We start from the raw sequence: 14,062 nt of genomic DNA, 5'->3' as shown, positions 1-14,062 counted from the left end.
GCAATTTAATATAGTCCCTTTTCCAGGGATAAGCTGTATGTGAATGATCAAAAAGTCACTATTCAAAGAAGGAAAGGAGAGAGACAAGGGGGATGAAAAACAGGCCTTGTTCAAGACTCAAACATATGTTACGCTGACAAGCACTAGAACTATCAAAGAAGTCTTACACCAAACCATGGAAAGGCTCTACAAAGAACCATTTCAAAGTTCACATAGTAACAGTATTTGTGAAGCTCAACAGATCTTACCAAGTATTACACTGTTTAAGCATAACTGACAAGATGTAGGTCATGGACAACCAAGTGCATTATTATTACTATGTAGTCTCAGAAGCTCTGTGTCTCTTGGTGCCAAAAATGAACAGGATCTTCACAGAAACCAGAGGAAACCCGAACTCTTACCACATTATTCCACTCTGATTAGCTGTAATTTACATTGCTGGAAATATAATTGTAAATAGTCATCATTCTAGATTCTTTTGTAATATCATCTTTGTCAGTGGCTTTTTTTTGCCACTTGATATCCAATTCACGTGACATTTCCAACTATCTAAGAAAGTAACTCCATAAAATAAAATAAAAAATTTTTTAAAAAGCATGAGACCATTTTTTCCTCTTCCTGCAGTCTCTGGGTTCATTCACCACATACCTTCCAGCTTCTGCAATAAGCAAGGTAGGGATCCTACAGAAAACAGGTTCCTTCACTATATAACCCTGATTCACCACATTTCCAGAGTACAGTCCATCCTTTACAAAATCCGTATTTGTCTTTGAAAACTGAATAATACTCTCTCTTTCCAACATAAAAATAACAGCTCCACCCATCACCTTCAATAGGAACTAAAGTGAATACATTAAAGCAAGAATTACTGCTGTAAGTTTGGCTTATCTACCTGAACACCTCAAAACTAAGTATTTCAAGTTTTAATGTTATCTTGTTAAAGAAGGTGGAAAAACCCAGGCAAAAAGGTCTTAGTGAAATGGAAAGAGAGAGATAAGAGATCAGGATGAAAATTCAATAGAATAGGTTCAAGTTTTTAAGTGATGGTAATTAAACACAAACAAACAATTTACTTAGAGGTGTGGTGGTTTTCTATCACTGAAAGTCTTTAAATCCAGACTACGTATATCTCTTTAAAAGATGTGTTATAGCTCCAACAGAAGTTATGAGATTGATGCAACACTTACTTGGTGAGGTTCTCTAGCCTGTGTTATATAGGAGATCAGATTAGTTTATAATAGTCCCTTTCATCTTTAAAATCAATCAGTGAATGAATTCTCTGCAGCTTAATTCTATCCAGTGAAATTATATAACTTAATACAATAGAATGATTCAATTTTATTGATTCTTGATAAAACAGAATAAAATTCTTTTTTTCCCTATGTATTTGCAAACCTTATGCATCTGTGAGTGTTAACTGACAAATCATCATGGAAAACCTACAGTTTATAAAAAACAAAATTTAACATTTCAAATTCTATGTTTTAGGACTTAGTTTGCATCTAAAAACCTCTACTCAAGGATGTATGCCATCAAATATATAAAAATATCTTTTGCATAGTTGGCAGAGACGTGGGGAAGGAACGTACATTTCTTTAATGACAAGTTTTATTTTTTTTGGTTTAGAAGTTGTACACCTCCATAAAATATATATGGTGAAAGTGGTCATATTAGATTAATACAGTGTATCATAAGGTTTTAAAATTCAAGTTGGTACCATCTGCTGTTTTATTGTGTGCACTGCACCTAAGCCAGCTAGTGAAAGGAAAACCCTATATTTTAAAAAATTAATATCTTCCTCTGATTGATTAAAAACCACAGAATCCAGTAAAGAACTGATAATATGCTCTTCCCCGTCATTTCAGCTTAGCTGAGATTTCTCCAAAACTGCCTAGTTATTTTTCTTAGAGTGGAGTATCAGGACAGGAAGCAGTAAAGAGTCAGACATCTGAAAGACATACTACTCCTATCTGAAGCATCTGAAATGCTGGTCAAGTCAAGTAGCATAGGCACCAAATCAATGCAGGGAGGAAGCTGATGTATTCTTCCTCATGCAATGAATAAAAGTTATAAATGTCAACAGGCTGGCACCTCAATTTCTAGAAATAGTGATCTTCTCAGACTAAAAGTCTAGCAGATGCTTTAAAGTACCTTAAACACTGCATGTGCATTTAAAGCCACTGACTGTTTAATCCGCAAGGAGTAGACTTTCCCCCACAGCAATGTCACCTACAATCACCAGTTCACTTCCACTGACAGTAGCTCTAGTACAGACGAACTACCGTGATCTGAACCTGCTTAAAGTTAGGTGACATACTGATTTAAACACTGGCAGCTGGTCTACGCTAGCACTCTCATTGTTACAACTAGTGGTAAAAATCAAAAGGGGGGTGGGGAGAAGCCTACTGTAGAGAATGACTTTGTTTCGCCACAGCAGTTTTTTGCCTAAAGCTTATTCAAGAAATAATGTTTATTTTCATGAAAAGAAAATTACTTATTTAAATTTACTTTCTATCATTTGAACATAAATTTAAAAAAAGCAAAACCAACTAACATCCATTTCATTCATAAAACCTAGTCATAAAAGCATTGAGATAGATTTCAACTTAGTTCCTGCATTAGATTATCACCTGAATAATTCAAGGAAAAATGGAGCCAGTGAGTAACTTATTACAATGCAACTGCAATTAGCAACAACAAAAAAAATCTGAACTGATGTGGTATATGCCTAGAACTTTTTTTTTTAAACTAACATTATCACTGAACATTGAACAGTATCACTGAAAAAATATTTTACTGTTTTACAGACATATCTTCTACCCTCCTATCTCTTTCACCAAAAATGTGTTGGTAACAAGTTAGTAACGTTCTTTCAAAAAAAAAAAAAAAAAAATCACATTACTGTATGCACTGAATCCTGACCTTTACTATTTGGAGCTCAAATTGCAAATGTTAGCACATTTTATTGATAATTATTAAGACTACAGGAATCAATTTTCAAAGAAGATAGGTCAGTAATGGTGATTTCATCAACCCTTCCAGGTTTTATAAGAAGCTGTACTTCAAAACTGGTATTGAGCCAAAAAAGTTTAATCAATTTCATTTCTTGACTGGACTAAGTTCTATTGTAGAAAGAGAAGATCAAACTGATTCTTTAGTTGACTGTGGTAAAGAAAGTCCTATCTGAGAAAATATGAATAGGTTTTGTACCTATTTTAGAACAAACCCCAGAACTCTGGCATTTTGTTTTGAGGCCATATTTTTCCTCCCATAGGTCTCTAGAACTTGACAAAAATGCCTAAAAGAGCATTTTGGACTCTGGACCACAGAAACAGAATGTCTGAAGTCTCAACTCCTAGTTGGACCCCATCTAGAATGGGTGGAAAAAGCCAGTTAGGAGAACAAATGTTTAAAGACAGTTCATGCTAATATAGTGTAAATATGCTTTTCCTGGCCTGAATAGACCAGTTTTACAAACCATTTTCTAATTATCTACTCGACATGGGTCTTAGAAGAGTCTTCAGGCAATGCCAAGTTGTTTTAGTTATGCATGTCTTTGGGAATGTAACATTCAACACAGTAAAATGATTATTCTAGGTAGGCGCTAGTCTAAAATATAGTTTATAAAATGGTAGTGCCTGGTCTCCACTGGCCAGCTAAACCATGTTTAATACTGAAATGAAAAACATTTAAAAACCGTTCTGTTAATACTCTATTACCAGTAATGAGAGGGTTTTAAGGGTCACTGCTGCATGAGTGGGTCCAACATTAGCTCCTCAAGAGATATTCTCCAAATCACTACTTGAATCAGGCTCAGAATCTTCCCCTTCACAATTCTCCTTCTCTCAAATGGACCATCTTATTGGACATCTTTCAAAGTTCCCATGCTCTTGACGCCATGGTCATGCTAATCGGAGAGGGAGTGTGGCTACTGCAGGAGAGTAGGAGGCAGAACTCCCACATTCTTTTTCCTGATTGCCACTCACACTGGACAAGTGATTTAACCACTGCACCTCAGTTTACCTATTTATCAAATTGATAGAACAATGCTTATTTACCTCAAGGAGTGTTGGGAAGCCTCATGAATCTTTGTAATTAAGTTTGAGATGCTTGAAGGGTAGATGTTATGTAAGTGTGAAGTATTATACATTCCTTATTTCAAACAGAATGAAATAGATTGATTTCATCCTGCACTTACGGAGGTCTTCAAGCTCCCCTCACGCTAATGTGACATCATTGTTTCCATCGTAACTAATGTACATCAAATATAAAAAAGCGCAGACTAAAACCCACAACACAATACAAAAGGAGAAACACTGAATAGCATAAACAAAATATATGGTAGTGCGGTAGAACATTATTGCTACTCATTTGGGAAGACCTGCATTCTTTGGGGCAGAATTACTTTGTTTCGCCACAATTGACAGCTAACACAACTCTTCCCAAAAAAAGTAGTGTTACCTTTTTTCTTCCCCCCCCCGCTTATTTTAAATACCTCAACACTTTTTATACTTCACATATACTCATTATTCATATCCATGGAATACACTCCTTTACCTCTGCAGCCATGGAATGAACTGTATCTCTGACCACCTCACTTGCCCTCTTCTAACCAATTCATTTGCAAAACTCTAATTCTAACATTCCAGAAACTTATGTTTTCCTTCAAACACTTACAAACAAAAGTGACAAGCAAAAAACAAAGAAAAGGAGTGTTCTTAACCTGAGTTAGCTAACTCGAAGTAAAGTCTTAGTAAAGACAAGGGAGTCTGTGGTTTTCACATCAGTTAGTAGATGTAATTAAAAACTATACGCCCCCCTGTAAAGACATAACCCAACAGCGAAGATTTAAAGGGAAAAAAAAAAAAAAAAAACTATTTTAGCCACTGATACTTAGGAACATGCTTAACTTTAATCACAGTCCAACTGAAGTCAATGTGACTATTTATGTAAGAAAAGTTATGTACCTGCTTAAGTGTTTGTGGGTTCAGGGCCTTAATTTTCAGTAGTTTGAATTTTACAAAACTGCTATAAGCAATAAACAAAGATAACCTACCAGTAACAACATTTAAGAAAAATAGCATTTATAATTTAGTTTATTAATTTTAATTTACAGTGTCAATAGCACATTTTACAAAGCCTTATTTAAATCCTCCTACCCTCTTTCCAAATATTTTAGGAAAGTAGAGCTATCTGAAGCTACAAACCTCAACTTCCATACCTCCACAAGCAGCTGTAACAGGAAACCAAAACCATACAAAACAAAAACAAAACCCCATACTTTCTATACATTGCATGTGGCATGTAAAGATTTTTCACTGGGGGGGGGGGGGGAATGAGATGGTTCAGGGAGATTAGTGATAGCACACAGTGGATTTTTGCTGATATTCATGTTTTGATAAACATGTGATTTGCACATACAGATGGGAGTAATTGCACAGTCAAATGAACAGCTGAACATTTTACTATTTGCATGTACAACTGTGGTAACTGTTAGAACCAATTATGTATGAATAATTATAAAAATCTAGGCCTTAAATCGAATCTAGTGGCAGCAGTCCCCTGATACATCATACAGGGCTGGTGTGAAATACGTTGGTGGTCTCAGTCCAGTTCTTAGTGGACAAGTGTCCATATCACAAAAACCACCTTAACAACTGGTACTTTTGTCAAGTGCCTCTGTAAAAAGGCTAGTTACTAAATATACCATGGGCAGCAAATGACAGTTACTGGAGCTGGCTACTCCAGAACGAGCCTGAGGCAGTATGGATGAAGCTTGCGTGGATAATACACTTATTTGTACCAGTTTCGCACTACACTTTGCAGAGCTGTTGAGCGGACGCCTTTCACAAGCATTCCATTCACCGCTTCCTCATTTTTCGTCTCACCCAACCAACTCCACTGCAAAACTGCAACCAGTCTAGGTGCTGGAACTAGGGGAGCTGCCGCAACCCCCTGGCTTGAAGCGGTTTCCAGCATACACAGCATTTGCAGTTTGGTTCAACGGCTCTCCGCACCCTCACTATACAAACTCTTCCAGCACTCCTGGCGACCAGTTTGCAAACAAGCAAACCACAAAAACCCCTCCTAGTCTGATGTTCTCACATCAGCGCCTCAGAGCCCAGCGGCGGATCCCCCCGCTAGGACTCCAGCCGATCCCGTCACGCCAGCGTGAACCTGGAAGGACTTTAATCCCCACACACCTGCCTATGTAGACGTACCGAGCGATGGATTCGGACTCCCCCTCCCCACAGACTCAGGGTGAGCAGGCTTTGAAGCTGCCCGAAGCAGACGGCCAGGGGCACATGGGGGCTCAGGCGGCTGCCACGACGGACAAGCCCAACCCCGGGGGCAGGAGCCCTCCCAGGCCCCGGGCTGGGGGCAGGAGGGTGTCCGGGGCGCCGCGCGGTCCCGCTGGGACCTACCATCTCGATGATCTTGGTCTTCCTGCCCGTCTTCTTCTTCATGGTGAAGAGGTACTGGGCCAGGACGACTCCCCCCACCAGGGCGCACACGCTGGCGCTGGCCACCGCTCCCATTTTGGCCACCGCGGTCCGGTCCATGGCGGCTCCCCCCTCTGCGGGGAGGGTGGGCTGGGAAGTCTCGGTGTCCCCGCGACAGCAACACGGGGGCCCGCGAGCGGCAGAGGCTGAGAGATCCCGACGCTACCACACAGGAGGGGACGACGTTGGGAAAGACCATTCAGAGGGGGAGTTTTATCAGCCTCCCTCTTCCCCCCTGGCAGGTTGTGGCGCTTCCATACGGCGTCGTTTTCTCCATACGTCAAAAGAGAAATGCAGCTGAAATGGCTCCGGGTCTGGCTGCTCTCGGAAGAGGGGAGCTGCTCTCCCCTCCCTCAGGAAATGGTACAACCCCACCCGCCCTATCAGGGCCACTCTCGTGTCTTCCAAACTACATCTCCCGGGATGCTCCGGGGCAGACCGCCCTTCCGCTTCCGGTCCCCGCTCTCAGGGAGCGGGGTTGGTTGTTAAAGTGCTATGACAACGGGCGCGAAGATGGCCGCTGCGGCTGGCGGAGAGGGGCAGCTGGTGCCGCCTGCAGCCTCCCCTTGAGCAGTGGCTCCCCCTCCTCCACCCCGCGCCCTGTCCCGTCGGCGGGGCTGCGAGTGGGGAGGGCTGAGCCGGCTGGCGCCTGTTGATTTTCGTCCTCGGGGACCCGCTGAGCCCCGGGGCCGGAGCTTGGGAGGGACCCGCACCTCTCTGCTCGCGCACACCCCTAATGTAGACGCCTCCTCCGCCGTGGCTGCTGCTCAGTTTCCAGGGCAGGTACTTGGGGGTGCAGAGGCCCCTGCTTGGACGGGTCTGGTGAGTAGCCCGCTTGTCTCATGCAAGGCAGTGGTTTGTGCAGTGCCTGGAAACTTGCAGCCCTGTCGCTTGGGAGCTTTACAACTAGAGTGGACGAAGCCCACGCTCGCAAACGTACGGGTTCTGCACTGGCTGGGTGATGGAGATGGAGGAGCCCTGTGTAGTGTCACCCCTTCCCATATCTATGGAAAATATAAAGTGGTGCTTATATTTTCCCTGTTATTTTCGCTCAGAAATTCTCTACTCGCCTTACAGTGAGGAGAAGCAGAGGCAATTATCAAAAGATGTCAGTAGGGCATTAGGGGAAAATAATTCCCAGATCATCCTACTTAATCCCCATCTTCTGCTCTCTCCCATGACTGTGTTATTAACCCAGTAAAATGCCCTGCAGTACTTTTGTATGAATGTTGATTTATGTAAAGTAGAAGTTTATCCAGTTTAGTTAAAGGTTTGTATGTGTTTTGTTGCTAGTCATTAAATAGTTTATATTTTGGAGCTTTATACCCTCCGTACAGGCAACAGGCCTTAGGTTGGCTGTTTTGGTTAGCATGGTGTTGTTTGTATTTTTAATTAGAATAAATAAAACTAACAATGCTTGAGTGCCAAGGCAACAGGCATCATAGCAGTTTTTTTAAAAATAGTGAAAATAAATACTAAAAAAAGTTAAGAAATAATTCAAGAATTGTTGTGTATTCTGCATGGTGTGTAACTAAATCTAATTATTGAGATTCAATCTTGTACCTAATGCTTTAAAAAGACAACATATGGATTTAAACAATGGCAATCTTATACATATCACACTGCCTACAAAAGAATTATCTTCTCTCCAGTCTCTTCCACCCCCTCCCGACCCCTCCACCCAAGATAACAGCAGGCAGGTAGGGCACAAATCGGCTTTTCTACTATCAGACAGAGTCCCTCACTCATGTAATGAGGGCATCTTCTTCAAGGCGATTATACAGTGGAGGTCTTGATGCTGATTTGTTTTTATCTTGGTGTGCTCTGAGAAATAAGCTGCTGTTTAGGAAAACTAGACCAAGCTGATGATTCTTCTGATCCCTTGAATCAGAGGAGAAACCTCCTTTGGAAAGATCCCCTCTCCTGTATGGTGTTAGGCTGGTACTCTTTTAAAGGGACAGCTACCTTGCCAAGCAGCTGCAAGGATAATTCTTTGACATATAAAAGGTGCTAGAATAATGCAAGGAGTCTGCTTAGATTAATTTTCAAGAGCGCTTTTTGGAAAATGGTTCTTGTATTTGACTGAGAATTGTCTTTTGTTAATGATGTCCAGGTCCTGAAATGGGTTCTGTGATATAATCAGGTACAAGGAGCCCTGCAAAGACAGTAAAATCATTTATGGCTTGATCCATTTCATAGTGTTTTTAAGCTGTGTGATTGAAGTCCCAAGAATAGATATAACAGAACTTTTATACCTACCAAGTATTTTTTTTTTTTTTTTAAATTTTGCTTGTCGGATTTTGTGTGGACTCCATCTCCCACCTTAAGTTTCTATAATATGCTGTTAATTATTAACAACTTATGAATCTTGTACAAACTAATGTTTCTGAAAAATATGCTCCATTTGTATACCTTTGAAAAGTGTATGATGATATAAGAACGGCCATATTGGGTCAGACCAATGGTCTGTCTAGCCCAGTAGCCTGTCTTCTGACAATGGCCAATGTCAGATGCTTCAAAGGGAATGAGCAGAACAGGGCAATTACCAAGTGATCTATCCCGCTGTGGTCCAGTCCCGACAACTGGCAGTCGGGTGCTTAGGGACACCTAGAGCATGGGGTTGCAACCCTGACCATTTTGGCTAATAGCCATTGATTGACCTACCCTCCATGAACTTTTCTAATTCTTTTTTGAACCTACTTACAGTTTTTTTGGCCTTCACAACATCCCCTGGCAACGAGTTCCACAGGGACATCACCTCACAAATATTTAGAATTCTTGATTTAATTTGTTTTTGTGCTGATCTGATGTGGAATCAAAGCAAAAATAATTTAGGTTACTATGCTTCCTAGAAAAGCTAACATGATCTGTATAACTTGATATGAAAAGTATGGATTTTACCCCAGAGTCTGTTTCCTTTTAGCGTGAAGGAGAATGTCTTTATTTAAAGCCCGAGATTGGTGGTCAGCAGCTCTTGGAGAAAAAGAAGAATTTGATCAAGGGTGTTTATGTGTAGCTGATGTTGACAACAGCGGCAATGGACAAGGTAAACAGAAATTCTGAGTTGGCGTTCAGATTTTAAAGGTGACATAAACATGCCTGAAAATTTTATTGACTCCAGCAACATATGCTAAATGCTTATTAACGAGATGAAGTAGGAGGCATTTGGCATATACTACTACACTTTGTCCCCTGCCCCTTTTCTTTTTGTTTTCAGAGTTCACTTAGATATTCTAGAATGCATAATTTCATTTTATATGATGTCATTGCTTTCAAGAAACCCTGCTAGAGCCTGGAACATGTAAGTGGCATTTTTTCACAAGTATGTGGCACCATTTTCATATTTTTAATATTACCTTAGTGTGTACAGTATTAAAGAATTGTTGAAAACATTGCCATACACTTGAAGGGGAAAAACACTTATCAAGTATAATTGCAAAATACAGTTTTGGGCATCTTTTGGTGGGAAGTTCAAGAAAGCAACTGCTAGTTTAATGAAGCTAGTGCTAGCTCAACCATGAGAGGTTATGTTTGATGTCAGCTTGGGTTTGAAGTAGCTAGGGTTGCGTTTGGGACCTGCTACCAAGAGTTTTAAAGTGTTAGTTTTGACCTATAAATCCCTAAATGTTTTGGGATCTGCTTACCTGAGACTGCCTTTCTGTGCCATTCTGCCTCAGCTGTAATCAGAAAAAGTCCTTGCTCTTGATCCCCCCCCCCGAACTTGTTCTTTCAAAAAAAAAAAAGAAAAAAAGGGAGCTGCTGACAGAGTGTTCTCCTTTCCTTTGGTTTCAGAGTAGCAGCCGTGTTAGTCTGTATTCGCAAAAAGAAAAGGAGTACTTGTGGCACCTTAGAGACTAACCAATTTATTTTGGTTATTCCTTTGAAATGTCTTGAAATAGCTGGAATTTGTTAGGTTTTGTAGCATGCCCAAAAATCATCTTTCTGAGCAGGTATTAGCTGAAGCAATTGAAGGTGGAATTTCCGTCTAGTGGGAAAGTGCTGTTGCTGGGGGAGAAGAGCTTAAACCGTATAGGTCATATTACTGGATATTCAATAGTGCTAAGGTGGGAGGAAGAAGTATTGCTACTTTGGTTAATCGTTTTACTTTGCATTTACTATGTTCCATTGTCTATAAATATGTTATGGGTGGCCAGAGCACTTGATGGGGTACCCTTTGGTATGGAATTTGATCAAAAGTAAATAAAATAAGAGGTAAACCTGACTGCCTGCACATCTGGATGAAGGAAAAAAAATCCCTCTTTAGGCAAGTTTATCAAATGTAAGAAAAATATTTTGTAAAGAATGTGTAAATGAGGTAGCTTTAGGGAGCTAAGGGACATACAAATGTCTTCATGACTGCATCTTCATCTGTCAGTGTGATATACAGATAAATTGTGACAGAAATGGATGAGGTAGAGTTTAGAGAGCAAGGGGCAGAGGTCACGCTCTGAGTTGAATGAATTGCAGCATGAATGTTGTTTGCTACAGTAGAGGTGAAGATAGCTGCCTGCTTCTCCACCTGTGTGAAATGGGGTCCTGTGGAACTGTTCCAAATGGCTAAAAGCCTGGTAAACCTTGGCTGCCTCCACTCTGAAACAGTCAGATCTTTTATATTATGAGTATGTCCATGTAACTTATGGACAGGATTTATTGGATACATCTCAGATGCAGATCGATGTCTGGAGGAGATAAATGTTAGTGACGTCTCTGGAGGTTGTGAGCAGAACTGATCTCCTGAGGTACAGGGGACGTTCTGTAATCACTTTTGTTTACTTACTTCAGATTTGTGTTTCTTAAAAATCTTTGCTGACTTTTATTAAATACTATTTCATAATAAATATTATTACTATAGGAATCCTGAACCAAATCCACTATTTCTCCCCCCCCCCCCACCCCCCTGCTGTCCTGCTGGTAATAGCTCACCTTAAGTGATCACTCTCGTTACAGTGTGTATGGTAACACCCATTGTTTCATGTTCTCTGTGTATATAAATCTCCCCACTGTATTTTCCACTGAATGCATCCAATGAAGTGAGCTGTAGCTCATGAAAGCTTATGCTCAAATAAATTTATTAGTCTCTAAGGTGCCACAAGTACTCCTTTTTTTTTTTTTTTTAAGTCAAGGGGGGTTTCACCCACTTATGCCAAGCCTAAATTTGGCCCATTCTACGTTTTGGATACATTGACCTGAAAAAGTAATAATCAGACTTCAATTTCTCATCTGGATAGCATCTATAACATTGTTGTTACCAGATTTTTAAAAGTCAACATTCTGCTGCTTGTTTGGTGAGAAGAGCGTTGCCAAATCTCTAAGACTTGAGAACTGAACATTTGGAGGTACTGGCTACACTCAGAGTGGATTTCGGAGACTGGACTGGAGTTTGAGAACTATCGCTTTCTCGTTCTCACTGTTGAAATATTTAAGTCAGTTCGGTATTTAGGCTGCAGAACATCAGCATAATTATGTGTAAACATCCCATCATTTTAGGGGTACACTTTTAAACACATATGCAGAACATTTATTTCTCTATTTTTAATTTTCCTCTTGTTGGACATTTTTCTGCAGATAAAATAATTGTTGGCAGTTATATTGGATATCTTCGAATCTTTAATCCTCACCCTGTCAAACCTGGAGATGGAATGCAAGCTGAAGATTTGCTCCTGGAAGTGCAACTGCGAGATTCAATACTCCAGGTGGAAGTAGGAAAATTTGTTTCGTAAGTAAACAGTCCATGTTGCTGATAATGATTACGCTAATTAGGAGGCTTTAGGCTAATTTGTCATAGTAGCTAACTTGCCTCCCTAAAGACCATCTAGATCAATTTTGTAATGTGCCGGGGGTTTGGTTTGAGCTGTCTCATTTGAATCCACATCTCCTTCTTGGCACTGCAGTGTTTGACTCTTACAACCATTTAAAAAAAAAATCATGAACTCTGAATTATGCATTTCATCTGCTTATTGATTTATATAGTATAGAGCATAAATGGAAAAAAATGTTTATGCTCATTAAGGTAAAATCTTAGTCTAGGTTATATTAAAATCCCCAAATGTCCTCCACTTATGTTCTGATGCTGCATATAAACATTGCTGTGCTTCTTTAAAAAAGTACTTGTCTACTAAGTATGCAGCAGCCATGTTGCTTTGCAAGCTATTTTATTTATTATAAGCCAATTTAAGAGTAATGCCTATCTCTGTTCTTAACACCATTCATTTCTTAATTGGGTGTTCTTGAAGGTACTGCACAGATGCAGCAATGTCTTATCGTATTGGAACTAGCCAAAGGTGGCTGCTGCTGCTATTATTATTACTTTTTAATTATTTATTATTAATTAATTATTTTATTATAGTGCAAGAGCTCTTTTCTTTGCAGTAAATGAGATTATTTGTGTATTGAGGACGGGCACAGAATACAAAATATTGTGACTATCTTAGTATAATGAGGGTTTAATTTTGTATTGTGGATTAACTGATTCAGTCTACTGTTACTAAACTGTGTCTCATACAAACTGTAAAGTAGTATCCATATCTATCAAATGATGCTCATCTAAAGTGACAATCACACATTTGCCCCCTACTATTACTCTCACTGGAAGTATTAGTAGTAGCTTGTTAGATAACAGGATCACGCTGAATCAGAAAAAGCTTGCTTGCTTCATGTGCTCACATCTGCAAAATGTCTCTTAGGGATCTACTGAGAACTTAACAACTATTAGCTATCAAATATAATTTCAGATGTTTTAATTCTGAGAGATAATTTAGTTGCACAATATTTCATTTGGCTGGTAATTAACATTTGAGAATTTGGGGGCCTGATCCAAAGCACAGGGAAGTCCACCAGGAGGCTTTACGTTGACTTTAGTGTGTCTTAGATTAGGCCCTCAGTGCTGCAGTTTACTGGAAACTCACTTGCAAATTTTCTCCTTTTTTTTTCTCCCCCCCCCCCCACCCCCCTCATTGTCAGTGGTACTGAACTACTTCATCTGGCTGTACTGCATTGCAGAAAACTGTGTGTGTATGCTGTCTCAGGTAAAAAAAAAAACAAAAACTGCCCAGAATAGCTGTCTATCTCTCTGTCTGCCTTTTTTGTGTGCTATTGATCAGTTTAGCTATCTGGTCTGACTAGGCATATGTAGTGAAAAGTTTCTCTGGTACTGACAGTGCAAAGTCACAATCAAAGTGTTTGAAGGACTCTCAACATTCTGGACTGATGTTTCTTCTCTTACACACTCTTGGTCCTTCTTTGTCATACAGTAGCAATTATGTATAAAATGTACCCTCTGGCTAATAGAGAGCAGGCAGCTTGCTCTGAGCGTGCTGAATTGTTCTGTGCCAAGGCACTAATGAGTTGTAGTTATGTAGACTGCGCTCTTCAAAGAGAAGCACTAGTGTTACCTCTGCAACATTCCAAGTTCTCCTTAGCTTGAAGAGTGATATTGCAGATCTACCTTGTGGAAGCAGTTGCTCTGCTGCTGAACCATTTGGCACGTTCTGAGCTTTGTAACTAGCTTTACCATTCAGAGGATTATTTTAGAGCGCATGTGGAAGATTAATATTAAACTT

The 14,062-nt window shown here is 40.0% G+C and overlaps 2 protein-coding genes across 20 annotated transcripts in view; one reads left to right on the top strand and one right to left on the bottom strand.

Annotated features, from left to right (window-relative positions):
• The window catches only part of NT5C3A (5'-nucleotidase, cytosolic IIIA), a 35,694-nt gene extending 28,887 nt beyond the window's left edge, over positions 1-6,807 (bottom strand). Inside the window, exon 1 of one of the 4 annotated variants that reach the window (XM_043540622.1) lies at positions 6,426-6,807. In XM_043540622.1, coding sequence (XP_043396557.1) covers positions 6,426-6,702 — 277 coding nt within the window. In that variant the 5' untranslated portion in view covers positions 6,703-6,807. The remainder of the gene's footprint in view (positions 1-6,425) is intronic. The other 3 variants (XM_027826759.3, XM_007064351.3, XM_007064352.4) reach the window with 3 other exon arrangements.
• A 29-nt stretch (positions 6,808-6,836) lies between these two features.
• The window catches only part of BBS9 (Bardet-Biedl syndrome 9), a 432,676-nt gene continuing 425,450 nt past the window's right edge, over positions 6,837-14,062 (top strand). For 13 of the 16 annotated variants that reach the window (XR_005223953.2, XR_006288873.1, XM_043540615.1 and 10 more), the window contains exons 1-4: positions 6,837-7,325; positions 9,427-9,549; positions 12,069-12,219; positions 13,464-13,528. Coding sequence is in view for 11 of the 16 variants with exons in the window: in XM_043540615.1 (XP_043396550.1) it covers positions 9,438-9,549; positions 12,069-12,219; positions 13,464-13,528 (328 nt within the window). In the remaining 5 variants the exon portion in view is untranslated. Of the gene's footprint in view, positions 7,326-9,426; positions 9,550-9,720; positions 9,805-12,068; positions 12,220-13,463; positions 13,529-14,062 lie in introns of those variants that run through there. The other 3 variants (XR_006288872.1, XR_006288876.1, XR_006288875.1) reach the window with 3 other exon arrangements.

The sequence above is a fragment of the Chelonia mydas genome, chromosome 2 (genome assembly GCF_015237465.2).
Source record: "Chelonia mydas isolate rCheMyd1 chromosome 2, rCheMyd1.pri.v2, whole genome shotgun sequence".
In the NCBI taxonomy this organism is placed as follows: domain Eukaryota; kingdom Metazoa; phylum Chordata; order Testudines; family Cheloniidae; genus Chelonia; species Chelonia mydas.
This window is presented reverse-complemented; position numbering and strand designations above follow the sequence as displayed.